The following is a 24,540-nucleotide window of genomic DNA, read 5'->3' as shown; positions in this document are numbered from 1 at the left end:
TCGGGCTCTGGGCTGATGGCTCAGAGCCTGGAGCCTGTTTCCGATTCTGTGTTTCCCTCTCTCTCTGCCCCTCCCCCGTTCATGCTCTGTCTCTCTCTGTCCCAAAAATAAATAAAAAAAGTTGAAGAAAAAAAAATATGTTTAGAATTCTAGAAACTTCTTGGGTGGTAAAGAATTTGCAATGTTCTTTCTTTCTTTAATCCACATTTACCTCTTTCCATCTACCTCTGGAGATGGACTTTATTGTTTTGTTTTGTTTTAAAGTAGGCTGTATGCCCAACATAGGGCTTAAACTCATGACCCTAAGATCAAGAGCTGCATGCTCTACCAACTGAGCCAGCCAGGCAGCCCTGGAAATGACCTTTGAATATCTATTACCTAATACATTCAAAATCTTACAAAGTCTTTTTATGAATAAATATCAGAGTCAGTCTTGGGGTGCCTGGGTGTCTCAGTTGGTTGAGCGTCTGACTTCAGCTCAGGTAATCTCAAGGCTGGCGAGTTCAGGCCCCATATCAGGCTTGTGTGCTGTCAGCCTGCCAGTGCAGAGCCTGCTTCATATCTTCTCTCTCCCTCTCTCTGCCCCTCCTCTGCTTGTGCTCTCTCAAAACTAAATCAACATTAAAAATAAATAAATATCACAGTCAGTCTTGTAAATAAACCCTGAAAATTTTACAATCTGATAAGTTTACATTTCTTTTAGGAAGAAACTTGAAGAAGTTTGTATTCTTTGTGCTACTAATTTAGAATAAAGCATTACCTATTTTTTTGTTTTTTGTTTTTTTGTTTTTTTTTTAATGTTGATTTAGTTTTGAGAGAGAGAGTACAAGCAGGGGAGGTACAGAGAGAGGCGGGAACAGAGGATCCAAAGTGGGCTCTGCACTGACAGCAGAGAGCCTGATGGGCTCAAACTCATAAACCGTGAGATCATGACCTGAGCCCAAGTTGACGCTCACCCAACTGAGCCACCCAGGTGCCTCAGAATAAAGCATTACCTGTTATAAATATCAGCTTAATTACTGACTCGCCAGAATGAGCAGTAGTAAACTTAAAGGCTTGTTTTTTTGTTTTGTTTTGTTTTTAACATTTATCCATCTTTGAGAGACCGAGAGAGTGAGAGCGAGCGCGTGTGAGTAGGGGAGGAGCAGAGAGAGCGGGAGACACAGAATCTGAAGCACGCTCCAGGCTCTGAGCTATCAGCACAGAGCCCGTTGCGGGACCTGAACTCACTGGCTGTGAGATCATGACCTGAGCTGAAGTCGGACGCCTAACCGACTGAGCCACCCAGGTGCCCCCTTAAAGGCTTGTTTTAATTGTAGTAAAACTACTCCCTCTTTGCCAAGGAAACTGTTGAACTAGTGGTATTCACTAAGGTGGTACATTTGGCTTCTCCAAGATAAGGCACATGAGGATTTTGTTGCTTGCCAAGGAATAGTGGCTTTTGTTGGGAGAGTCAGTGCATGTAAAGCAGTAGTAACATCAGAGGTTGATGGAGTTTACATGAATCAGGTAACTTTTATTTGATTCCAAAGAATTGTATCCGTCATCCAGGTAAAATGGGCTGGGCTTATATACTCTTTTTTTTTTTTTTTTTTTTTTAAGTTTATTTATTTATTTTGAGAGAGAGAGAGCGGGAAGGGCAGAGAGAGAGGGAGAGAGAGAATCTCAAGCAGGCTCCGCACTGTTATTGCAGAGCCCGATGCAAGGCTCAAACTCCCAACCCGCAAGATCATGACCTGAGCCAAAATCAAGAGTCAGATGCTAACTGCCTGAGCCACCCAGGCACCCCTCTATACACTCTTTTTTTTTTTTTTAATGTTTATTTCTGAGACAGAGACAGAGCATGAGTGGGGGAGGGACAGAGAGACCGAGATACAGAATCTGAAGCAGGCTCCAGGCTCTGAGCTGTCAGCACAGAGCCCGATGTGGGGCTCGAACTCACAAACCGTGAGATCATGACCTGAACCAAAGTCGGTCACTCAACCAACTGAGACACCCAGGCGCCCCATTACACTCTTCTTTTTAATCTAAATTAAACTTCCTGTGTGGATGGAATGAAAAAAAAAAAGTCCCCTCTGCTGGAGGCAGTAGTTGGAGTGAGGATGAAAGACTCAGTGCTGTTTGTGAGTCACTCCCAGAACAAAAACATCTTTATCTCCTTCTCCCCCACTCCTCATTTTGTGCCTCTCTCCAGTACTGACTCCCTTAAGGAGATTCATATTAAGGACTCACTTCCCTCCCAGTTATTCTGTTAGCATTGTAGATTTATGTGTCCTCTGTGGATTTGGAGGCTTACCGAATAGCTGGTGGTTGGGGCTTAATGCCCAGAAGGGCATCCTCCTCACTTTCTCTATGAAAAAATAGCATTGGTCAACTCTTTTCCTGTGAGATCTGTCATCTCCCCACTGACTGGAATACTCTCCAGCCTGTTAAGAGTCCATTGTTTCCAGACTAACTTGCTATAAGGCTGAGTGGCCCTCTCCTTCAGGAATCTATTTTTCTACCACTATTCTCTTCTTCCTCTTCCCCCCACTCCCTACCCCCCACTCCCTACAGTCTTCTCCCCTCCTTTCCCACCAGACCTTCCCAGCTCTAACTGGATAACTAGAGAGATTCAGGAATGAAATCTCTGGCTAGCAAGCTTAAGCCTGGGTCTTCCCTCCTTCTTGAACCTTGTGATAGCTCATGTGAGTTTGGATTAAAGCAGCCAGGAACCCAGGCCACTGTTGTCTTGCAATCTAATTTTTTTCTTCTTGCTTCTTCCTTACAGGCAAAGAAGAGGAAAAGGGCAGAGCGCTTTGGGATTGCCTGATGAAAAGCTCTTAATGCTTTCTGTTCTCCAGTGGTTTCCATCTCTCTGACTTTTCTTGGTCATATATATAAATGCACAGTCATGTGCCTAGGTCCTGCCTCACAGTGAGAGAGCATGTACCCCGGGTACATCCAGGAACTTCAGCAGCAATTTGACTCATTGCTGTTCCAACTTTAAGGTTGTTGTTCTTGTGTTGTTTTTTAATTATTATTTTGCTTGTTAATAAAAAACAAATAGAAAAGAAAACAATGCGTTTTATCAGATGCTCCTTTGAGTTCTTGGGGCCAGATTAGACTAGATAAGGGGGAGCTTCAGGGGCAAATATTACAGGAAATTAGCCATAAGGCCTTTATCCTTTACAAAGGAGAATAAGGAAAAGGATTTGAGTCTGTCCCTTTAAGCCTATTTATTCCCTTCTCTCATACTCACAAGCATCCTTTTATTCTTTATCCTCTATGAAGAGGCCAAGTTTCACCCTGACTCTTTGCTTTGGCAGGTTGGCGTGACCCACAGGAGTAGAACATGGGGGAACCCTGAGTTTTAGGAGGTGCAAAGGATATAAATACAAGGGCTGATGATTGATAGTCTGTTAGGGAATGGAGTTCCGTGTCCCTATTAAGGAGACCAGCAGGACCCTATTTTCAAGAGTGACCTGGTATGATACTATCTGGTTTCAGTCAGAGCCAATATGTAGAACCCTACTGGTTATGCAGTTCAGGAAAGGAGATGGGTCAGTTACCCCTCAGAGCTAGAAGAGAGTGTAGGGATTCAAAGCAAGACAGAAGATGGTCAGAGGTGTTAAGAATTGTTATCTAGGTCATTAGGAAGCAGTGGACTGGAGGCCTCTACTTTTTTTTTTTTTTTTTTTAAGTTTGTTTGTTTATGTATGTATGTATGTATGTAATCTCTACACCCAGCTTGGGGCTCAGTGAACTCAAGATAGATCTGGAGATCAAAAGCATGCTCTTCCAGCCAGGCCCCCCTGGAAGCTTCTACATTCTATCTAATCAAATCCTGTGCTAATTTGTTGTCTTCTGTTACAGAAGTATACAGTTTTAGTGGTTGTGTTTCTTAGATATTACTAAAACTCCTTTTCCTTGCTAAGCCTCTTACTTAGGTTTGGCTCTAAGCAGGCTACTTGTTTGTATTTGATGTTTCACCTAGATTTGAGACATCCTACTTAATCTTTCTTGGATATGTTGGTATAGGGTTTCTCCTCTTACTCTTTATTTCTAGACATCTCTGTAAGGTTAGTTTTTGGTTTCTTTTGTTTTGTTTTTTAGAATAAAACTTAAATGCCTGGCACCTGACGTGAAGACTTTCATACCTTGATCAGATCCTGTGTTGCTGTGGTGTAATTCCTTATTTCAGTTTCTACTGAAAACCCTCCTGGTTTTGTGGTTAATAGAAAAGTAATGGTTCCTTCCTGACAAGAATCTCCTTCCACAATGCCTCTTTGGTAGCTGAGTAGGATGGGGACCTAAGTTTAGATGCTTTAAAAAAAAACTATGCCTTGGAGAGCAGATCCAAAGATTGCCTATTTATTGTGAAAATTGCCCCAATTTGAGACTTTGGAGAGGTGAACAAAAGGGAACACTGGTTAAACTTTTCCTTCCCTCTCTTCCTTCTGGCCTGTTCTGTTTGCCTTCCTTTTCTTTTCTCCAGGCCCTGATCTTGAGGCTAACTTTTCCTCTCTTTACTGTGTCTCTTACTTCATTTGAAAACAGAACCACAGAAAATTAGTTGTTTTGTAGCTTGAAAGAGACTATAGATTCAGTAAGGGTTTTCTACCCAAGGATGGGAAAAGTAAGAAATAGGTATAGGAATAGAGCACTGGGTCCTTCAGAAGTTTTCTTCACTTTGTCTCTTCATCATCATCTTTGTTAAAAAAATTTTTTAACGTTTGTTTTTGGGAGAGAGAAAGACAGTGTGAGCAGGGTAGTGGCAGAGAGAGGAGACACAGAATCTGAAGCAGACTCCAGGCTCTGAGCTGTCAGTGCAGAGCCCAATGTGGGCCTTGAACTCAGGAACAGTGAGATCATGTGACCTGAGCCGAAGTGGGACGCTTACCTGACTGCACCTCCCAGGTGCCCCTAAATGGATTTTTTAATAACCTTTTTCATCCAATTCCAGCAGCTGTTCTTATGTTGGTCAGAAGTCGTTCATCTCCAAACCTGATCACCAAATCCTCCTCTTCCTGTCTCATTGTAGTCATTCCTTGAATACTTTTTGAGTGTATGAAAATTCAGGATGCCTGCCTTTTTTAATAATTCAAATCTTAACATAGTAAGTCCCTTTAAAAGCATCCAGGCTTGGAATTCATTATCTAAGATCCAAGTACCTTTCCTTTCTATCCCCCACTCGCCCTAGTGTAGCTGATCTAAGATCCAGATATAGTTAGCTGACTCCAGTCCTCTTTTCCCTGTCCTGAAGCTGTGACATTCTCTGCATACCTGGAAGCTCTTAATGAGAGAGTCTGTAAAAGATGTGGAGGGAACTACCTTTCTCAGCTATAAATCTGTGCCTTTTTATGGTTCTCTGAGAACCATGGGATCGTTCTTTTTCTCCACCATCACCCCAAAATGCCCTTCCCCCTACTCCAACTCCTAGGAACTTCTGAAGATAGAAGGCTAAAAGTTTCTGTACTGGTGAGAGCTATAGGAAGGAAGACATGAATAAGAGCAGGACTTCTTGGGTTTGAGTCGTATTGCCATGTCTGACATGAGAAACAGATGAGGGGGAAGAAAGGAACTTAATATAAGGGAGAATAACTTTTTCTCTGTTCTCTTCCGTGTGGGCCTCTCACAGGTAATGTCTTCCCTCTGATTCTTGAAATCCACTAAAATCTAACCTCCCCCTCTTGCTACATGTCCACATTCTTGTTTTTTACTTTCAAAGGGATTGAAAAATAATGGCAGGTTTCATACCTTTGCATACCCTTTGTGCCCAGGGTGATCCCAGCTTTCTCTTTAGAAATAAAGAAGAAATTTTCTTGTCCTTTTCTTTCCCTGACTTTAGTTTTTCTGCCTCTCAGATTACTATTACTAGAACAGATTAGAGTGGAATATTGTGTAGCAACTACTTAGATGTAATTCCTCATTCCTCCATACTAATTCTACTGGCTCAGACTGGGCAAATCATTCCATGACTTTCCAGACTACCCAGTAGCGACCCTATGAAAATTGATAATAGATTATGTACTCAGCACAATTTGTTTACCATAGTTTGCAGAGTAATCATTCAGTAATCTCTTAATTTTACTAGGTGACTTACAGCGGAAATATTTCTTTTCCCTGAGTAGGTTCCAGCCAGAGGGGAGGGAGGGAGCTGAGTAGATTCATTTGACTGTGTTTGTGAGTGTATGTGCTCAAGCGCTGCATGTGCAGATGCATGTAGGGATTCTGAGGGTGGGAAGAGGTGGGAGTCCTAATTGCTCCCATACTCCAGCTCAGGGGCAGGAAAGCTGACCTTGTGGCCTGGGGCATTGACTTCCCTGCCTCTGCCTCACTAAGGATCAGAAGCTATAAATGCCACTGCTTGCTGGTTCTTAGCATGGGGCCCTGGCATCCTAAAAATGGGCCAAGGAAGAGACTAGGATAGCTACTCATGCACTGGGTGGGGGGTTGTTTGGGGATAAAAGTCATCCGGCAATCTCTTCTAGGTGTCCTTTCAACATAGGAAATGAGTGATGAGAGAGAAAACCTATTTTTAGCTCAAGCCAAAATCTAGGAGTAGGTGTGGATAAAGCAGTTCCTTGGGAAAATACAGTATGTAGCACTTTCATCCTCTTTCAACCTTATTGTTATAGTTGGTCTGAGGTGGGGTCAGTCTACTGACAGAACTGACAGGACAGGGAAAACATGGTGGCACACTGAACCCACAGTGGCCCTGGCCCCTATTACAGATCAGGTTGATGTGATAGGAGCTTTCCTTTGTTTTTTGTTGTTGTTTGTTTGCTTGCTTTTTTTAAATGTGAATTAGGCAATATTCTTTTGTTCTAGGTACATGGGAGACATTTTTATGGCTGAATCAGAGAAAGACTATTTAAGATGCTGAATCATCTTGGTACATTTACAAGTTGAAGCCTATGTTGGTTTGGTTTGTGGATTTTGGTGAAACTTTGTTGAGGAAACCTAGGATCAGGGAACTGTAGGAGAATGAGACAGATATTAGCTGGATCATCTTAAGAGAACCTACAGATCTTCTGTTAGTGTGAGCCTGGAAGAGGGTTTTGGTAATCTTTGGGACTGTTTTGGATCAAGTTATCCAGAGAGGAGTTGTTGCAGGTCCCCTCCCTTTCCCATTCTCTGCCCATCCTCCCTTGGACTATATATGTCCCCACCCTCATCCCAAATACCCCTAATGTTTTTTTTGCTCCCAAAACCACCACCACCCCCAACCCCCATCTTCTTTGAACACAAGGTTTCATCCTGTCAGAGCCTCTTTTGTTCCTGGTCTCCGATAAATAAATGTGGCGCTTGATTAGGGAGAAGAGTTCATCACTGAATTCTAAACTCTTTGACTGCTTTTATTTATTTTTTTTTTTTCAGGTTCAAGTGCTGGATTGTGTCATGTGACCATCCCAAAACTCAGAGCACCCTATGGCCATCCTTGCCCTCTGTCACATAACTTGAAAACTGCCAGATGGCCTTTTTGCAATGGTTCCCTCCAGGAAGCCTTGATCTCAGTGAAGAAGTCCTTTCCCGGCATTCCAGTGCCCCTGTCATCCCCATACTCCTCAGTCACCCTTAACAAACAAAGGCAATCACACACATGGTGTAACAAATACACAAAGTAAATAATAATTACACTACTTATGATCAGAGGGGCACTGGCCAGGTCCACACACAACATAAAGTGGGAGAGGGGGTGCTAGTTCCCACTAGGTTGCTGGACTGTGCCTCCAAGCCTCTTTAACCCCATGCCTCTTTGGGGGTGAGGGGGACCAAGGAAATGAGATTTCAACTCTTAGATTTATGTTCAAAAGAAAAAGACCCTCCCCCAACAAAGGTCATTATTTGGCGGTGTTAAAGTGGCATAGTCTAAGTGTCCCCCAAGTCTAATGCTCCAGCTCTCTAGAATTTGTAGAGGGAAGTCACCTGATGTCTATTGCCCAACCCCCACCCTGTGCCAAGATCAGGAGACCGGAGCATTTGATCTTGGAGGAGGCATCTTCTGTTCTTCACTTCTCTGTTCCTCTCCTTCAACCAAGGAAATGTGAATGGTGTTGTCAGGTGTATCTTGTTCTCCAAGATTGGGGTAGAAGGAAGGATGAAGAACAGGGCCAGAGAGGAGAGGCTGGGGGTTAGCATAGCTGTTATATGGGAGGCGAGTTGAAATACTTAACAGCCCTTGCCCATTCCTGTACCAAAACACCTCATCTCATTTTTTCACTATGGGAATGGGAAGAAGACACTAAAGCTCACCAACATCACCTTCCCAAGGGTGGTCACATACCTTTGCCCCTTCTACCTGGGCCAGTCAGGAGAGTCATACTCGGGAAGAACAGGCCTTCCAGGTCATCTCTCCAGGCCGGGCTTTAGTCCAGTACTGTTTGCATCAGACCCATAACTGCTGGCTCTACTTAGAGTGACAGTTTTGCTGAAGATTCTTTATCTCCTCTCCTGACATCCTCTAGGCTCTTGCCTGGAGCCAAGAGGTCTGTGGTGAGGTATGGATAGGGTGTGGATCAGGAGAATCTCAACTCCTTGGCTTCAGGCACACTGTCCAGCTGGGAGGCAGAGGGGAACTTGTACTCTGAAGCCTGTGACTCCTCTAAGCCTCACATCTCTTCACCACTACTCTGGTGCCCTGGTTATCTGTCCCACAGCGAGAGGTATTTTATGTCCATAAAGTGCCCGTGGTAAGTGCTCAGAATTCATCTCTTGGCTGTGGCGGGTGCTGCTATTTCTCATTCCATCGAGGGGAAGAAACTGAGGCACAGTGAGTCCAGAGGATGGTGGGTCAGGATTATGGGAGGAATGAATAGGCCCAGCTAGTGACTTGGAGTGGCAACAAGTCCCTGCCTGTTTCCTAGCCTTCCAAACCAGGGAGTCTCCATCCTTCTAATCCTCTGCTCTAACTGGCCTTGTCAGATGCTTTTTCCTTCCCCATTGTATTGTCCCCTCCCTGCTGCCAGATACTGCTAGATTCCAAAAATAAAAGATAAAAATAATTATAGACACTCTGCTCCCTTGTTCTCCCCCCTTCCACCCTGAGCTTTGGGTTTGGAGGAACTAGAATGTCCCCCCTCCAGAATCCCTTCCATCTTGGTCTGCTGGCTCTATTCCCTAGCCCAGAGCAGTGATTTGGATTCAAATGCCCTGTAACCTTCAACCTTCTTACTACTCATTTCTTGACTCCTCCTAACCCTTCCCAGACCTGGGACTCTGGGATCTCTATACTTTTTTTATTGACCTGAAGATAGAGGCTGGGAGTAGGGGTATTCCACAGGCTCTTTGGTCTCTCTCTTAGCTGGGGGGAATTTGGGCATATGTGGGCCACACCCTCTGGCTAAATAACTCAGGACTATGAGGGTGGATATGAGGGTTAATTTAGTGGCTCTCATACAGATCCTGAATGTTGAGGGTGCTCCCCTCCCCTTCTCCCCACCCCCAGCTCCTAAACCCTAACCTCTTACCAGTTTCCATGACTGCTGGAATTCAGTTCAACCCATTTGGCTCAGGAAGGTTAAGTTGGGTGATTATGGGTTGGAAACTTCCATGTGTTAGCCCTCTTGCCCTCTACTCCCATTCCCAACCCTGGAGGCTTTATACAAGTGCTTAAGTAGGTGGGTATTGAGGGAGAACAGTGGGTGGGTAGGTGGGTAATAAGGGAGAAATGGGGCACAGTGGGCAGGGGCCCTTCTATTTCAGTAAAGCCAAATAACCAAAAACTGAAAAGTCACAATAAATAAATAAATAAAATTCCAAAATCCTTACTTTTGCCCCTGCCCTCGCTTCCCTTCCCCTGGCCACTGCTGGAGGGAGAAAGGGAAGAAGCTAAGAATGGATTTTTTATTTCCTCCTACTGAGAATGGTAGTCAGGGGATCTCCCCAAACCATACCAAGCCCCCACCTTGCCAGTGGAAGAAAGGAGGCTGGGTGTGGGGCTTTCTCTTATTCCATTTCAGCCTCTTTCTCATCTTTTATCTCTGCCTGGTCTCTGTCTCTTCTGCCTCTCTCTCCCTTTGCCTTCTCACTGCTGCTCTTTTTGTTCCTCTGTCTCTATCCCTCTGCTCTACCTCTGTCTCTACGTCTCTCTGTCTTCTTGCCAAACCTTCTCACTTGCAAACCTCAAACACTCCCCACCTGACCATGCCCCCTCTTCCCCCTGTCCCCCAAACCCCTCACCCATCAATCCCCACCTGCCTCCCTCTGTTGTATTGCACACTGCTTGGGCAGGGAACAAGGTGTGATGTTCATGGGAAGAGGTGGAGGGAGCTCAAGGGCCTGGGGGCATGGGGATCAGGGCTGGGGGTCTAGGGGTAGGGTCTATGGGGGAGGCATCCTCTGTCCCCCACCTTAGGAGCAGCCACAGCGATCCACCACCATGCCAGGGATCTTGCCGTAGATAATCTGCTGCTTGTCATTGAAGTAGAGCATGTTGATTGGGGACATCTTGGTGGGAGTACAGCAGGGCCCAGCAGAGCCTCTTGGATTAGCCTGTTGCACCAAGTGGGTGTGCGGATACTTTTGCATGAACATGTACTCGCACTGGCCGGAGCAGTAGTTGGCCTTGTATCGTTTAGGCGCGATGATCCAGTCCCAGCCAAAAGCCTCAAAGTCCACTGTGAGGGGGTATCGGCAGCAGCGGGACTCACTCGAGTGCTCATCGCAGTCCAGGCCCAGGTTCCGCCGGGACCGTTTTGTGTTCTCTAGGACCCGAAGCTCCATAAAAGGATGCTGGGGATGAGGGAGAGGAGAAAGAGATGTGATAGAGCCCTGAAGAGTTCCTACTCCCTTTCCTTTCTCACCTGCCCTTCAACAGGGGCATCAGAACAGAGACCACTGCCTTCTAAGCTGTTCCTCTGCTCCCATACCCCATATCTTCTACCCTCTCTCCTTGTAAGCTAGCTATCTGTCCTTCAACTCACTTCTTGAATTCCCCCTCTCCTGGCAACCTGATCCTGATCAGCCCCTTGGCCCCAGGCCTCATCAACAGCCCATTTTTGTGTTCTCTTGGATCTCCCATTAACTCACACTTCACCCCAAATCCAGTCTTCAGCTGTTGTCTGGCTTGTATCTGAAAAACACTAGCTGCCACTCCCCACCCAATCCCCCAAAACTGCTCCTCTAGAACCAGCTCCTGGCCCAAGAGAAATAATGCTGGTCCCCAGCCCTTCTCATCCCTGGTCTACCTTTTCCAACATCCCACCTCCTCAGGACCAGGTTACACATATCTGACACCATCTCAAGCTCCCTGCTCACCAGCCCCTCAGCTCCCGGCCCCAGGGAGGTGACAGCCAGGTCTGTGCCACTGGGATCAAAGGCGTTGATCTCGATGCCCCAGTTGCTCTGTGGCTGGCGGAACCAGCTGTGTAGCACTTGCTTGAAGTCGATGCTCTGCCAGTGGCCTGAGCGTGAGTGCAGCTCAATCTTGAGTGAGCGGATACGGATGTGACGCCGGCCTCCGCCCCCTCCCCCTGCAGTCCCTTCCCCAGTTAGGGGTTTCAGTCGCAAGATCTGCAGGTAGACTGTGGCTGGGCGGGGCACGGGCCGCAGATACACCCACAGCTGGGCCTTCAGTACCTTTGTGAACATCACCTTGGGGCTGAAGTGGAAATGGCAGCAGAGAGGGCTACCATCTGTCTGCACCGCAGGGTCCGCTGATAAGAGAGAAGGGGACACAGCATCAGCAAAGGGTATTTGTGAAGGGCATCAGCAGCCCTGGGTGGCACTGACAACTTGGAAAACTCCTCCTGAGTTGTCCAGTTCTTTACCCTTCTCGTGTTTGTCTTGTTGACTACTATGTCACTGGTACTCAGAACAGTGCCTCCTTTCTTTCCCTATAGGATATCTCTCTCAGGCCTTACTGATCTGCATCCATTTGCCCCAGTACACACAATCCCCTCTACCAGATAACCTGCACAGATAGCTATCAGGGATATCCCCTTCCACCTGCAGCCTTCCATTCCTCCAACTGCACCCCCTGCCCCCCAGCATGTAGGGCTCCAAATTTTTCTGAACTTTTGATGCTCTTCATAGAAGCCAAACCTCATATCACACCTGCTGTCCTCATGGCACCTTGCCCCATTTCTGCTCTGTGTTGTATGGTGGCCAGCTGGAGCCTGGCACAGCCCCCACCCCCAACCAGATGGTCTCGAGGGTGGATAACCAGGGTCCAGGTAGGGAACAGGGGCTAAATGTATTCCATGAGGTAAACCAAGAAGCATCTTAGGCTTCTTGTACCATTCATGCTAGAAATAATATACTCAGAAGAATGGAGCTACTCAAGTACTTCCTGTGCATCTGACTCCCCAGTCCCTTGAACCTGAGAACAAGCTTCCTGAGCTGCTGCTTCCTCATCATCACCATACTGCCTCAACTTTTGAAGAAGGGAAAAACTACCTCCATGTTGTTTACTCCTACTGCCCAAAAGCATCAGCAATAATATTCAACACATCAGATCAACTGGAATCAGTCTTCTTTTCTCCCCCTAGTTTCTTTTGGTTTCTCAGTCCAAGGCCAATAAGTCTTTACAAAGGTTTAACATCTCAACTTTACATTTTGGCCCATTATCCCTTATTCTGGACTATAAATTGACCCTTCTTGGGTCTAATGGCTGATCCTCAGCATCTGCCTTTGCTTCCATTTCAGTTCCTCTCAGTTCCGCTTTCTGAGCTCTTAAGTCAGTTGGAAATGCCCTAAATAATGTTTCTCATTCTAAACAAACTGAGAGAAAAAGAGGCATGAGTGTCCAGAGCTATGTAATTATGAGCAGGAAGTCCAGGACCTTAGGTATCATGCCCAGGTCTTGAGTTCTGCATAATCATGGAGGACTTAGCATCTATTGTCTCCCATCAGCACTGCCCCATCCCCGCCCGCCCCGCCCCGCCCCCCCCCCCCCCCCCCCCCCCCCCGCCCCAGGAGAAGGAGGGTCTTCCAAGTGAAGTGAGGAAAGTGTTCTATGATCTTCATATATTCAGGAATGAGACACAAAATTCCTCTGGTAGTTTCCTTTCCTTTGGTTCTTCTCTGAGGTCCTAGGGCACTGGTAGTCCTCCCAGTTATCCTCCTGCTGGAGCTGTAGTGCCAGTATTCAAGGGAGGGTTCAGGGAGTAGAGATTCAGAGAGTAGCTGGGGTGGGGAAGCTGTTGGTGAGATGGGCTACTTACTATGCCTAATTTCATAAGGTTGTCTTATTTTCCCACCTGTCTTCACTATTAGCTATTAATCTCCATGAGGGTGGACACTTGTCAATACTGTGTCTGTTTTGCTCCCTGTTGTAGCTTTAATGCCTCCCATAATACCAAGCAGTGTTCAATAAATGCATGCTGAATGAACTCCCGAAACTTCAAATCTTATATTATACAGGCAAGGGCCTAAAAGTTCTTCCTGGCATTGAAACACTGTTCTTTGACTACAATCAAAGTGGGTTTGATCACTGCTTGACTTCTCATTAACCTGTATCTGACCTTACCCACCAAATGTCTCAGGGATACAGATAATAATTCTTGTTTCATAGGAGTGCTCAGCATTAAATAATGAAAATAGTAGTAGCTTCTCAGTAAATGGTGGTTTATTGTTAGTTTTGTAAACTCTAAACATACTGCCCTACCTAAGCTGACCCAAGGTTTAGAAATGGAGAATTGGGCACCAGGGCCCCATCCCTCGAAGTCTTTGGTTTCTTCAGACAGATACCCCAGGGAATCACCATCCCCTTCTCTCCCAGTGGATGTGGGACAATTGGTACTACAAGGGGACAGGGCCAAGATGGATGGAGAAAGAAAAGGGAAAGGAGAAGAGACAGGAGAGAGACTGGAGGTGGTGAGAGAGATAAGAACAGAGAAGAGACTGTTAGAGATGAAGGCAGGCTGAAAAAGACAGGCAAGAGAACTGGAGGAGAGGAGGAAGGAGAGGGGAAGATCATGGTAGGGGGAGAAGAAATAAGCTTGGGAGTTGAAGAACACTGGGTGAGAAGGGGGAATGCAAAAGGAATAGGTGGAGGCTAAAAAGTGAAAGGAGGAAGGTAGTAAGCTCTGTGGGGTAAAGAGAAAGGATAGAAGGATACAGAGAGAGGAACAAAGGAGAAGCAGGTAGTGCCACAGAGGGAAACAAGAGGCTTGGGAGAGTCCCCAACACACACATAGGCCCAGCTCCCAAGGGGAGGGGAAGGAGCCACATCTGTGTTGGATTGATCGGGTTGATGGCAGGCAGCAGGTCAGGTTTAGTAGGCGGTGCTGGTCTGGAGAGAGGTCATTGCACTATTTTCAGCAAAAGCCCAACCCCCTCCCAGCTCACCACCTCCTCCTCCACCGCCCCCCCCCTAACCCCCTTACACACTCTCCTTACCCAGGCTGGAAGGCCTAGGGGCAGGAGGTTGGGCTGAGAGGGCAGGGGCCTCTTGGTGTATGAGAGCAGAGAGAAACTGAGGGGCTGGGCTTGGCTCCCAGAAGGGCAAGGGGGCTGGGTTCCCAGGATGAAGGCTGGGGTGGGAGAGCCTGAGAGGGTGGAGGGAACTAGGGCAGGCACTGCAGCCTAGGAGAGGTGGGGGCTGGGGTCCAGGGCTGAGGGCTGGGGGAGGGGAGGAAGGGGGAGGGGAGCGGAGGCCATCTCTGCTGACAAACACCTCCCCCGATTAGCAGAGCACAAGTCTCTTATTAAAGCGGGTCCCTGGGGATTAGACTATAAAAGTCTCTTTTTCCTTTTCCCCTCTCTCCCTCCCTTCCCCTCCGCTCCCCCTCCCTCTCATAAGAGCTCAGCTTTGCTCTTAAAGGGGACGTACAATACCTGGCTGGAGACCTAGTTCCCTAGTTATCCTTAAGTGAAAAGAGGGCGGAAGTTCGGGAAGAACCCCACCTACTGGTGTTCTTCCCTGCACCGCCCCCCCTCACCCCAGCCTAACCTGCACTTCCCGATGCAAGCACAGAGTGCCTTCACTTCCTGCACCCCCTTTACCAAGACTAACTCTGGGCTCGAGTCCGTTGGTTAAGAGATGCTAAGGATGGAGAAAGGCAAGGGGAAGGTCCATCACCCATTCTGAAACTCCTTACACACACTATACCACAGGGACCAGAGTACCTTTTCCCTCTGTACCCTTCATCTTCTTCCAGCAAACTCTTTTTCAGAATTCCTCTACAACTGTTTCCTAGAATCCCCACCCCCACCCCTGCCTTCAGTCAATCTTAGACTGACCCTAGCTTCTGTAAAGCAGAAACCTCAGGAACACAAGGGAGACTGAGGAACCCAGACAGATCCCAGGCTTTCTTCTTCACCACCACCACCACCCTCCTCAGCAAGTTTCCTAGTCATTTGGGTTTTCTTTTCTTTATGGCCTGGCCAAGTATTGTGGAGTTAGGGTCTGCAGAAAGACTGGTGGCAGTATGAGGCACTCAGCCTCCCAGAAGCACACCTGGGTTCCTGCTTCTCCCATGGGGTGGGCTACTAGGACTCCACCTCAGCCCCCAGCTTTTTATGACCCATCTGCCAATAAACCAGTCCCCCCCCTTCTGTTCAGAGCCATAAAACCAAACTGTGGGGTGGGGGGAGTGACTTTGCCAAACCACTAGGGAATAAGAGAGGGCCTGGTTCCCTGGAGTTGGAGCGGGGAAGGGGTGAAGGGACCTCAGTGGGGGAGGGGAAAGGGAGTCATCTGACCCTAGGGAGAGCTGGGGGGGGGGGGGGGGGGGGGGGCTGGCCTGGATTTTCCAGGCCATAAAATTTCAAAGCAGCTCAAGTCTATTAACATGTTCATCTTCCGTTTGGCCAGGGGCTTGAATGCCTGGGTTCCCCCTCCCTCCTTATCTATTTCTTTCTTTTTTTCCCTAGGTCTCCCTCTCTCTCCTCAAATCCGGTTTCTAGTAAAGGCGGGTGAATATGGAAAGGAACGATAAGCTTTGAGTAGCCAAAGGGGTGCCCTTAGCCCTAGCGCAAGAGTTGAGTTCTCTGAGCTCGGTCAGTACGGAGAAGACACAGCTTTTCCAGCCCCTTGGGAGACCTGGTGTCAGAAGGGCTCTGGGTGAAATGAGTGCCAGTTGGGCTGCCAGGAGAGACACGGGGCTCTGGGACCTCACTCCTGCTGGAGGGAGAAGAGCGCTCAGTTCTCTGCAGCTCAAGTGGGCGCGCTGCGGTGCCAGGGGTGGAAAGGGTGGAGAGTTGGTGCCAAGGCCATTGGGAGGCAGAGAGCACCGCAGCCCGCTAGGGACTGCGGGGGTCCCGAAGCGTCCCGATTCGGTTCTCCAGCCTCTCCACCATCGCCCCTCAGGACTGAGCTGTTGCCCCTTCCACTCCGCTGCGAATGGGCCCCAGCTTCCCCAGTCTCCCCGCAACACGGGTCTTTTTTCGCACACACGGGGTGGAAGGCGGTATCTCGCAACCCTCTCGGTTTGCCCTCCCACCTCAGGGAATGGAGTGTGCATACAACTCCGCAGCCCATCTCCACCGCTCAAAAAACTTCTACGGAGCAGCCCCCGTCCCCCAATCAGTCAAGTTTTCGCAGAAAAGGCTTCTGGGCCAGAACAGCCGCGAGCGCCCCGCTTCAGAGCGGGAGGCGCTCACTTTCCCGGAGCCCGAGCCAGCACCCCACTGCTCGCGCCCCGCCGCCCACTTACTCTCCTGAGCCATGCTAATGACAGTCTCGGTGGTGGCGTGGTACTCGTCCTCCTCCAGGAAGTCCTCGGGCTGCAGCGCGTCGCCCTGGAAGTCGTGCAGGTCCAGGATCTGCTGTAGCGGCGGCGCCTTGGGCAGCAGCTGCTTCACCACCTCGCGGCTGATGTTGGGCGCCTCCTTGAGCCGCAGTTTGCTCAGGATCTGTGACTTGATGCTCTCCAGGCGCAGCTCGCGGCTGTGCTGCCGCCACACGCACACGGGGCAGCCGTCGGGCTCGGGCGCCACGGACGGGGCCGGCCGGCTCGAGCGCTCCCCCCCGGCCCCCGCCGCCGCCGCCGCCGCCGCCGCCGCGGGGCCCTCGGCCGCCTCCCCCCGGGGCCGCAGCTCCAGGGCGAGGAGCAGGAAGCCCAGCAGCAGCGGGGCCGCGAGCACCATGCTGGAGGGGAGGGGAGGGAGGACTGGGGGGCGGGGACGCCGGAGTCCCGCAGGGAGGGGGCGGAGGGAGAAGGGAGGGAGGAGGAGGGGGTCCGGGCGGCGCGGGATTGGGGGCTGCCCGGCCGAGGGGGGGCCGGGGGGGCCGGGGGCGGCGGGCGCGCGGGCGGGGCGGGCGGGCGGCCGGGGCGGGCGGCTGGGGGGGCCCGAGCCCGGGCCAGGCCCTTTATAGCCCCGGCCCCCGTGTCGTCAGCGGCCGCGATTGGCTGCGGAGCCAACAAAAGAGGCAGCGCTGTCATCCGAGGCGAGAGAGGGAGCCGGAGAGAGCCGAGGAAAAGAGAGAGAGAGGGAGGGAGAGAGAGAGAGAGAGAGGGAGCGAGGGCCCAGAGAGAGATGAAGAGACAGAGATACTGGGGTGAGGGAGAGGAATGGAGAGAAAGAGAAAGTCAGAGTCAGAGAGACCAAGGAGAGACAGAGAGATAAAGACGTAGGAGACAGATCAAGAGACAGAGAGGAAGAGCAGCAGCAAGAGGAAAGAGAGACAAAGGGGGGAGAAGACAGAGGGGAGAAGACAGAGAGAGGAGAGACTTAGCTAGAGAGACAGAGACAGAGAAGGAAAGAGACTGGTAGAACTAGTGGGACAGTTAGAGGGGGGAGAATCAGGGACAAAGACAGGGGAGAGAGACCAGAGAGAGGAGAGAAGTATGGCCAGCCCGAGGGAAGAGATGGAGGTCTATGGAGCCAGATCGCAAGAGGTCAGGGATACAGAGAGATGGGAACCGGGGCAGAGGAACTGATGGGACAGAGACCAGAGCCCCGGGAAAGAAGGAGAGGGAGAGAAATCTAGAAAGGGAGGCTTGGGAGATGCCAAGGGAGCCCCTGAGGAGGCAGGCACAGAAGATCAGAGGAAGGCGGAGATGAGAAGACAGAGACTTGGCAAGGGAAGGAGAGACAGCACAGTGACAGGGTCAGCCTTGGTGGGAGTATGGAGAGCCCAAGGGAGAGGAGGTAGAGAATTTGAACCCAGAGGAACCCCAGCTACCAGAGGTAGCCCAAATAAAATGTTTCCAGAAGCCATGGAGGGAAGCATCAGGCTAGGCTCCCTGGGGGCTCAGGAACAGTGAAATGGAGGGAAGGGACATGGGGGTAGCAAAAGAGACTAGGAGAGAAAGAGAACAGGGACAATCTGAGCAGTTGGGGAGGTGGTGGGAAGCCCTGATACAAGAGGGAGTCTTAGAGCTGGGAAGAGTGTGAGCCTGAAATTGAGGCCTGAAAGGGATAAAGGAGTCAGCAGGCTGGAAAAAGGCAGGAACTATGGACCACTGGGGACCACTGGGACTGGGGGAGGAGTAGAGGAAGCATGCAGGAGACCACTTGCTTGCAGAGGAATCTGGGACTCTGAATTCCTAGCTACACTGTTGCATCTGCAGGGTCTTAGAAGTCTGAGAAGGCTCTTGTGATTGCAGAGAATGAGAGAGAAGTCTGCCCTCAGCCGCCTTGAGTTGGAGACAGCAAGTTGCAAAGGGAGAAACCCAGATGTGGGACCAGCCCTAGCTTGCAGGTGTGACTCTGGGTGCAGCTAGAGGGCAGAGTGAAAGAGAACTAAAATGCTCCTGAGGTGCTTGACTTCGGGTTCTGGATTCTTTTTCCCAGTCCTCAGTTTGCCCATGCTTATTTCTTGAGTCCAGAGCCCTGGAGATCAATAGACAACCAGTAGATTGAAAATGTTTGAAGGGATTGGGTCTTGCTCACTTCCTGGTACACACAGTGTTTTATTGAGTAACGAGATGATCATTATTGGGCTTCTCAGGCAGAAAAAAGAGACACTGCTTTCCTCTGTGGATTAGAGCCCAAGAGAATGTCTTGAAATGGAACACTAGGCATAAGGACAAAGTTGGGTTGGGAGCTGGAGTGAAATGAGGGAAGAAACTGGAGGTCCAGGTGTGAGGCAGGAAGGTTGGGTAGGGATCCGGAAAACCAAGCTGGGGAGCTTTGAAGAGATGAACCATTTCCGTGGAGAACAGGAACTAAGACTGCAACAGAATGGAGTAAATTAGACAGTTTGTTCTCTCTCTTGCTTTGGACCAAGACACGGGCATCTCAACATTTCATCAAGTTTCTTCATCTATAAAATGTGGATCACACCATCTCTCTGCAGCAAGCTGTGAGGATTACATAGTAATCAATCAATCAATAATGGCCTTGATGGGCTCCTTCTTCTTTGTGACTCTTTCCTTTCTGATCTCCTAGAGCAATGATTGCCTTTACCACATATCCTGGCCTAGCCTGTTCTCCAAAATGTTTCTCTGATGTAATTTCCTCAGCGAAACTCCTTGAGAGCAGAGGTGGTATCACCTCCTTCTCCTTCCTGGGAGGAAGCTACCTAGCCTTCTCTTCCTCACTAAGCATGTTTCTAATGGTAGGTCTACGAGAGATGCAAAGATAAATGACTCAGCCCCTTTCCTCAGGAATCATCTAGAGTGGACATGACACTAGGTAAACAGTAGCAGCCAAAACTCCAAGACAGATGCCTTCTTGATATTTCTATCTGGATGTCCCAAGTTACCTCAAATATCATGAGTTAAATATGATAAATAGATAACTCCTTCTCTCCCCTGAAAATGTGCCCCCAGTGTGCCATTGCTGAGGCACATTTTCATTTTATTGAATAAGAATCATCAGGCCAGAAACCTGGAGCTAGACTTCACCTTTTTTCTCTTGATCATCTCTGAATCTTTGCATAAATTGTTTCCTCTTCTTGGAACAACTACTCTTTCTACTTCCCCTGCCCCCACTCCCCAGTCTCTTGGCCAAATTTATTCTGTCTTCAGGTTGCAGTGTAGAGATTTTAGACATGTCTTCCAAAAGTCCAGTCCTGACTCCAAAGCCTAGAGTAGATGCTCTTCCTAGCTACCTCTGCACCATTCTGTGTGGTATGGAGGTTACTCTTACATAGCTTCTAGACTAGAACCAGTCTGCCTGGGTTCAAGGTCCAGCCCTCCTGTTTACCTGGCTATGTAAACTTGGCTCTTTATGCTTATCCGTAAGATGGGGATAACAATATTGTACCTATTTCATAAGGTTATGAGGATTAACTCCCTGACACAGAATTCTTTTTTCCCCCTGACACACAATTCTAAATGAGTTAATTAGTCATTCCTATTACCCCAATTTATCACCCCTACACTGTGACTGGGATCCAAGGCAACAGGAAATTTTTCCACGGAAGTGTTCCTTAGCTCCTTTGAAAGCAGAATGAATGGACCCCGCTAACTGGATCTGGTCAGAGCCGGGTTGGGGGGAGAGAAAACTGGGTATTTATGGCCATGAGGAGTTATGAGTGTCTGCCAAATGCCAGAGAGCAGGAGTCAGGAACAACTTGTGAGACAGAAAAGATTTTCACCTCCTGGCTTCCCCACCAGTTTCAGGACTGGGCTTAATCCAATGAGTGGGCAAGACTGCCATCTGGTGGTAGAATCTGGAATTTTAGCTCCTTGGAGGTGGGACTAGAACTGCTGTTTTGCTTTGCATACTTTGCATATTTTCACTTTAGATTTCTAACCCAAGAGTTCTATATCATAATGCGTTAAGCCTTGTTTCTTTCTCCAGACCTTCCCGCATCTTGCCTCGTTCCTTAGTTCTCTCAGGCTTGATTACTGTTGGGTTCCCCTGAGCTGCAGGAACTAACCCCTGGGAGGTCTCTTTCAGAAGCTTCAGACTTCCAGCTGCCCTAGACCCAGTCCCCAGGAGGGGGCCCTGGAGGCTTCACAGAAAACGAACTGGGAGAGAGTATCTGGACATTTAGATCTTTTCTCATCCCCAAACAGGCTAACCAGGGTTTGGGGCCCCGCCCACTGTCCTGGTCTCCCTAGCAACTGTCTTCCTGCCAGGGGTGCCCCTCTCAGGCGTTACCCAGGCAACCTTCAAGGCCCGCCTCCTTCAAGGTCCTGACTGGTTCACGGCAAATGTGGGTCGGGGCCTAAGGGAAGGCATTGAGGTTTGAAGGCTGCGAGCTGCCCGGAGAGAAGCAGGAGGTGTCCCAGGGGGAGGGGTAAGGTTTCAGGAACTACTGGAGGAAAGAGGCGCTTGTGTAGCTTCGGGTGGAGGGTCTGTTCCATGCTCAGGAAGAGGAACTGGAGGTCTTGGGAGCCGGTCACCAGGGTTCAAGCCAGAGACACCTGGGCCACTCTCGGAGCAGAAGACACCAGAACTGGGGAAGCTCTATAAAGAGGGAGGACTCCTGCCATCGTGCACCCCTTCCCCGCAGACTACCCCGCATACTTAAACTGCCTTATCCCTCACAGCTGGGTCAGTGGGCAGCAACCCAGGATCCCTAATGCCATCTCTTGTCACTTTTTCCTCCTAAAGTCCCTATTTTTAGGATCAGTGGCTCATTCCCTGGCACCGCAGGTCTTTCCAAGGAGGGGAGGGACTGGGGTCATTGAGAAGCTGCTGAGGGGAAGGGGCTGAGGGGCTTCCCTACTAGGCTTGCTTCCCCCTTCTCCTGCCCTCCCAGGGTGAGCCTCTGGGAATGTGGTTTGGGGAGACTATTCTGGGCTGGAATGTTAGTGGAATGGACTCCTCCCAGGTCTCTGCCCACAAAGCCTGAAGCCCCCAGAGAGGACCTCACTGTGTAATTACCATCCTCTTCCACACCACATTCTAAACCCTATAATTACCCTGCTGGATCTCCTAGCAGGCCTGTTAACCTCTTTAACCCCAGGCCCTTGAAGAGAAGTTGGAGGTCGGGAGGAGGGATCCAGAGAGTTTGTATTTTGTGGGGAGCAGGTGGAGGTGGAGTACAGCTGGGGAACTCTGAGAGTCATTTGGAAGTCACATCTTTCTTTGCCCACTGGCCTTCTTCCTAAAGATACCCTACCCTGCCCCCTTCAGCTCCTCTTAGGGCAGGCCCAGCCCTCCAGACTCACAGGTGCACCCTCTTTCCCACCTTCACTCAGCCTCCCCAGGCTTCTCCATCTTTTCTCATCTTTCTCAACAATTGCTCCCTCTCCATGCCCAGGCCTGACATGGATCCTGCTGGGGGCCACCGCCAAGGCCGCCCCCGTGCCCTGTTTGGCCAGCACGAGGCACCTGCTGATCCAAGGAAAGGAGGGGTCTGAGCATAAAGCCGGTTCTCCTTCTCCAGGGACTTCAGAATGCTGGTGGGTGTGCTGACCCAGGAGGTGGGCTGCCAGGTGAGGAGAGCTGGAATGTTCAGAGGGAATCCAATGTCTAGGAGAAAGCACGGGGCAGTGAAGGTCAAGGTTGTTGCCAAATGAGGTGTGTGCGCACGCGTGTGTGTGCGCGTGCATAGCAATGGCGAGGGTGTGAGGATGGCCAGAAGGTCTGGGTGGGGTCTGGGAATGGGAACCAGAGATTAGAGATGTGAGGGCAGGACAGACTGCTCTGGGCTCTGCCTGGTGGTGCCAGCGACCCCCACCCATTCAACCCTGCATCCTCTCCTCACTTCTAGTGCCCTGGACTGCAAGGCCGCATCCACGGGAAGGAGTCTACTGTGTGAGCAGGTTGAGTGAATGCTCCCCGAGGCCTTCAGTGCTCTCTGCTCCCCTGAGCCTGTGGTAGGTGGCTCCCAGCACCCAGAGCTTCTCTTTGGCACACCCCTACCCACACTATTTGTTGTCTGTGCCTACAGGCTGTAACTAGAACTGTGTCTCACTCATCTCTGTATAGTCCCTGTGCCTGGCTGGTTTAGGCTTTCAGTAACTGGATGGATAGATGGATGGATGAAGGAATGCCCCAAGGAACAGAAACCTGAAGTAACTACCCCGTCCCAGCATTGCCTCTTCTCGTTGCTCCCATGTTCATGTCTGCTGCATCCCAGGGGACTGGTTAGTTGTGTGGGTCTGTGATTGTCAGGTGGGAGACCACTGCCCTCCTGAGCTGGCCCTGGACCAGAACCACACAGCAGCTGACCTCCTGGCCCAGGCTGTGCATGAACAGCCTGGGGCACCTGCCTTGCTCACTCACCAGCTGAGCATCTGGATTGACCCCACTGGCAACAGTGAGGAGGCTGGGACAGGAGCCAGGCAAGGTTGGGGAGAAGGAGGGGCCAGAAGTCCGGCCCAAGGAGCAGGGAAAGGAACAGGCAAGAACTGGGCAGAGCGCTGCGGATGGAGCCTGGGCAGTGGAGGGGGTTCTGGGGAAGGCCCTGGGGCTTGAAACGGGGCTCTGGGCTGAGACCAAAGTGGGAAGGAGGGGTGCAAGGAGGCTGAATTGTCCCTCCCAACACTTTCCTTGGCCACGTCAAGTGGCGTGGAGTCCAGATATTTCTCAAAGCAAAATCATTTTCATTCTCATGTTACCCCAAAACAGGGTAGGATAAAGGCTTAAGGTAACAAAATCGATCCCCTTAATGTCTTATGCAATCCTCACAACTGCCCTGTAAGGTGTGGAAGGGAGTAGTTTTCCTCCTACTTAAGGGGGGAGGAAGCTGAGGCTCAGGAAGTGTGAACGTTTGGCCAAAGTCCCCCCATTCATGCCATGCAGAGCCTGTGTGGCAGGAGTGCCTCTGAACTTAGGGCACCTGCTGGAGGTGGGCGGGGTGCACCCGGAGTCTGTGTGTCTGGTATCTGCGGGATCTGCAGGCTGCCCCTGAGCCTCGCTTTCCTTGAAGAAAGGATGTAAGGTGACTTTGGCAGTGATGGTGTTCTCCTGGGTACTAGGGTGCTGTGAACTTGTCTTGCCAGGCATCTGGGGGAGTCAGAGAGGGCCACCATGGTGACTCCACCAACCAGGGCATCTCTGACCTTGCCCTTGTTTTGATCTAACCCTGTAGTCTGGGAGCTGCCATCGAGCACCCATGCCTCCCTTATAACCAAAGCTAGGGCCTTTGGATTTAGGTCTCAGTTCCCTAATTCAGACACAACCTCCTGACCTTAAGTTCTAGCCACCACCCTTTCTATCCTCTCTAGCAAAGGGATGGCCCTGATGCTGCACCCTTTGGTTCCTCTGTCTCCCTCCCCTCTCCTCCTCTTCCTCCTCCCCACCGTTTCCCTGGCATCTCTTTTCCCCTCTGTATTGTTTCCCTCACCACCCCCCCCGCCCCGCCGTCCTTCCATGCCTCCCCTTCCCCTATTCTTTCCTGTATCTCCCAGCTGTCCTCAACTCTTCCCTTCTCTCTCCTCCAGTCCTTCCCAGTCTCCTCACTCCTTTCTCATGCTCCCCACCCCCACTGGCCTCTGCAGGTGGCAGCTCCCAGGTCATGGGGCCTCTCCTACCAGGGCACCCACAGTTGCATATCTGGATGACATATCTGGATGCCAGACCTTTGGAGTAGGTGCTGGGAGCTCTGAAGGACATGATGTGAGGGGCCAGGTCCCAGTCAGCTGCTTCCCCACTCAGAGGGGCACAGGGCCATATGCCAACTTTCCAGACTAGGGGGTAGGCCATTTGTGTGTATGTGTGTGCATGTGCGTGTGCGTGTGTGTTAAAATACAGATGACATAAAATCTACCAGTTGAACCATTTTTAAGAGAACAGGTCAGGAGCACCTGAGTGGTTCAGTTG

At 50.0% G+C, this 24,540-nt stretch overlaps 2 protein-coding genes and 1 long non-coding RNA gene across 5 annotated transcripts in view; 2 read left to right on the top strand and 1 right to left on the bottom strand.

The window, feature by feature from the left end:
• Positions 1 to 8,987, top strand: part of SARNP (SAP domain containing ribonucleoprotein) — a 55,925-nt gene extending 46,938 nt beyond the window's left edge. Inside the window, exons 11-12 of one of the 2 annotated variants that reach the window (XR_007154238.1) lie at positions 2,771 to 2,990; positions 7,363 to 8,987. Coding sequence is in view for 1 of the 2 variants with exons in the window: in XM_047868579.1 (XP_047724535.1) it covers positions 2,771 to 2,812 (42 nt within the window). In the remaining variant the exon portion in view is untranslated. Of the gene's footprint in view, positions 1 to 2,770; positions 3,059 to 7,362 lie in introns of those variants that run through there. The other variant, XM_047868579.1, reaches the window with a different exon arrangement.
• Positions 7,295 to 17,049, bottom strand: GDF11 (growth differentiation factor 11). 2 transcript variants are annotated; one of them, XM_047868573.1, is made up of 4 exons: positions 16,584 to 17,049; positions 11,242 to 11,639; positions 10,335 to 10,716; positions 7,295 to 8,957 (listed from the first exon to the last, which is right to left on the bottom strand). In XM_047868573.1, the coding sequence occupies exons 1-3, from the start codon at positions 17,014 to 17,016 to the stop codon at positions 10,336 to 10,338; spliced, it is 1,212 nt and encodes a 403-aa protein (XP_047724529.1). In that variant the 5' UTR covers positions 17,017 to 17,049; the 3' UTR covers positions 7,295 to 8,957; position 10,335. The 2 variants fall into 2 exon arrangements, with proteins under 2 accessions (XP_047724529.1, XP_047724528.1); XM_047868572.1 differs by having other exon boundaries at positions 7,295 to 10,716.
• A 3,925-nt stretch (positions 17,050 to 20,974) lies between these two features.
• LOC125171050 (uncharacterized) lies at positions 20,975 to 23,173 on the top strand. Its single transcript, XR_007154173.1, has 3 exons — positions 20,975 to 21,064; positions 22,034 to 22,208; positions 22,487 to 23,173. It is a non-coding gene; the product is annotated as an uncharacterized LOC125171050 (long non-coding RNA).
• The last annotated feature ends 1,367 nt before the right edge of the window (positions 23,174 to 24,540 follow it).

The sequence above is a fragment of the Prionailurus viverrinus genome, chromosome B4, assembly GCF_022837055.1.
Source record: "Prionailurus viverrinus isolate Anna chromosome B4, UM_Priviv_1.0, whole genome shotgun sequence".
Classification (NCBI taxonomy): domain Eukaryota; kingdom Metazoa; phylum Chordata; class Mammalia; order Carnivora; family Felidae; genus Prionailurus; species Prionailurus viverrinus.
The sequence above is the reverse complement of the archived record's forward strand: the minus strand, read 5'-3'. Positions and strand labels throughout refer to the sequence as shown.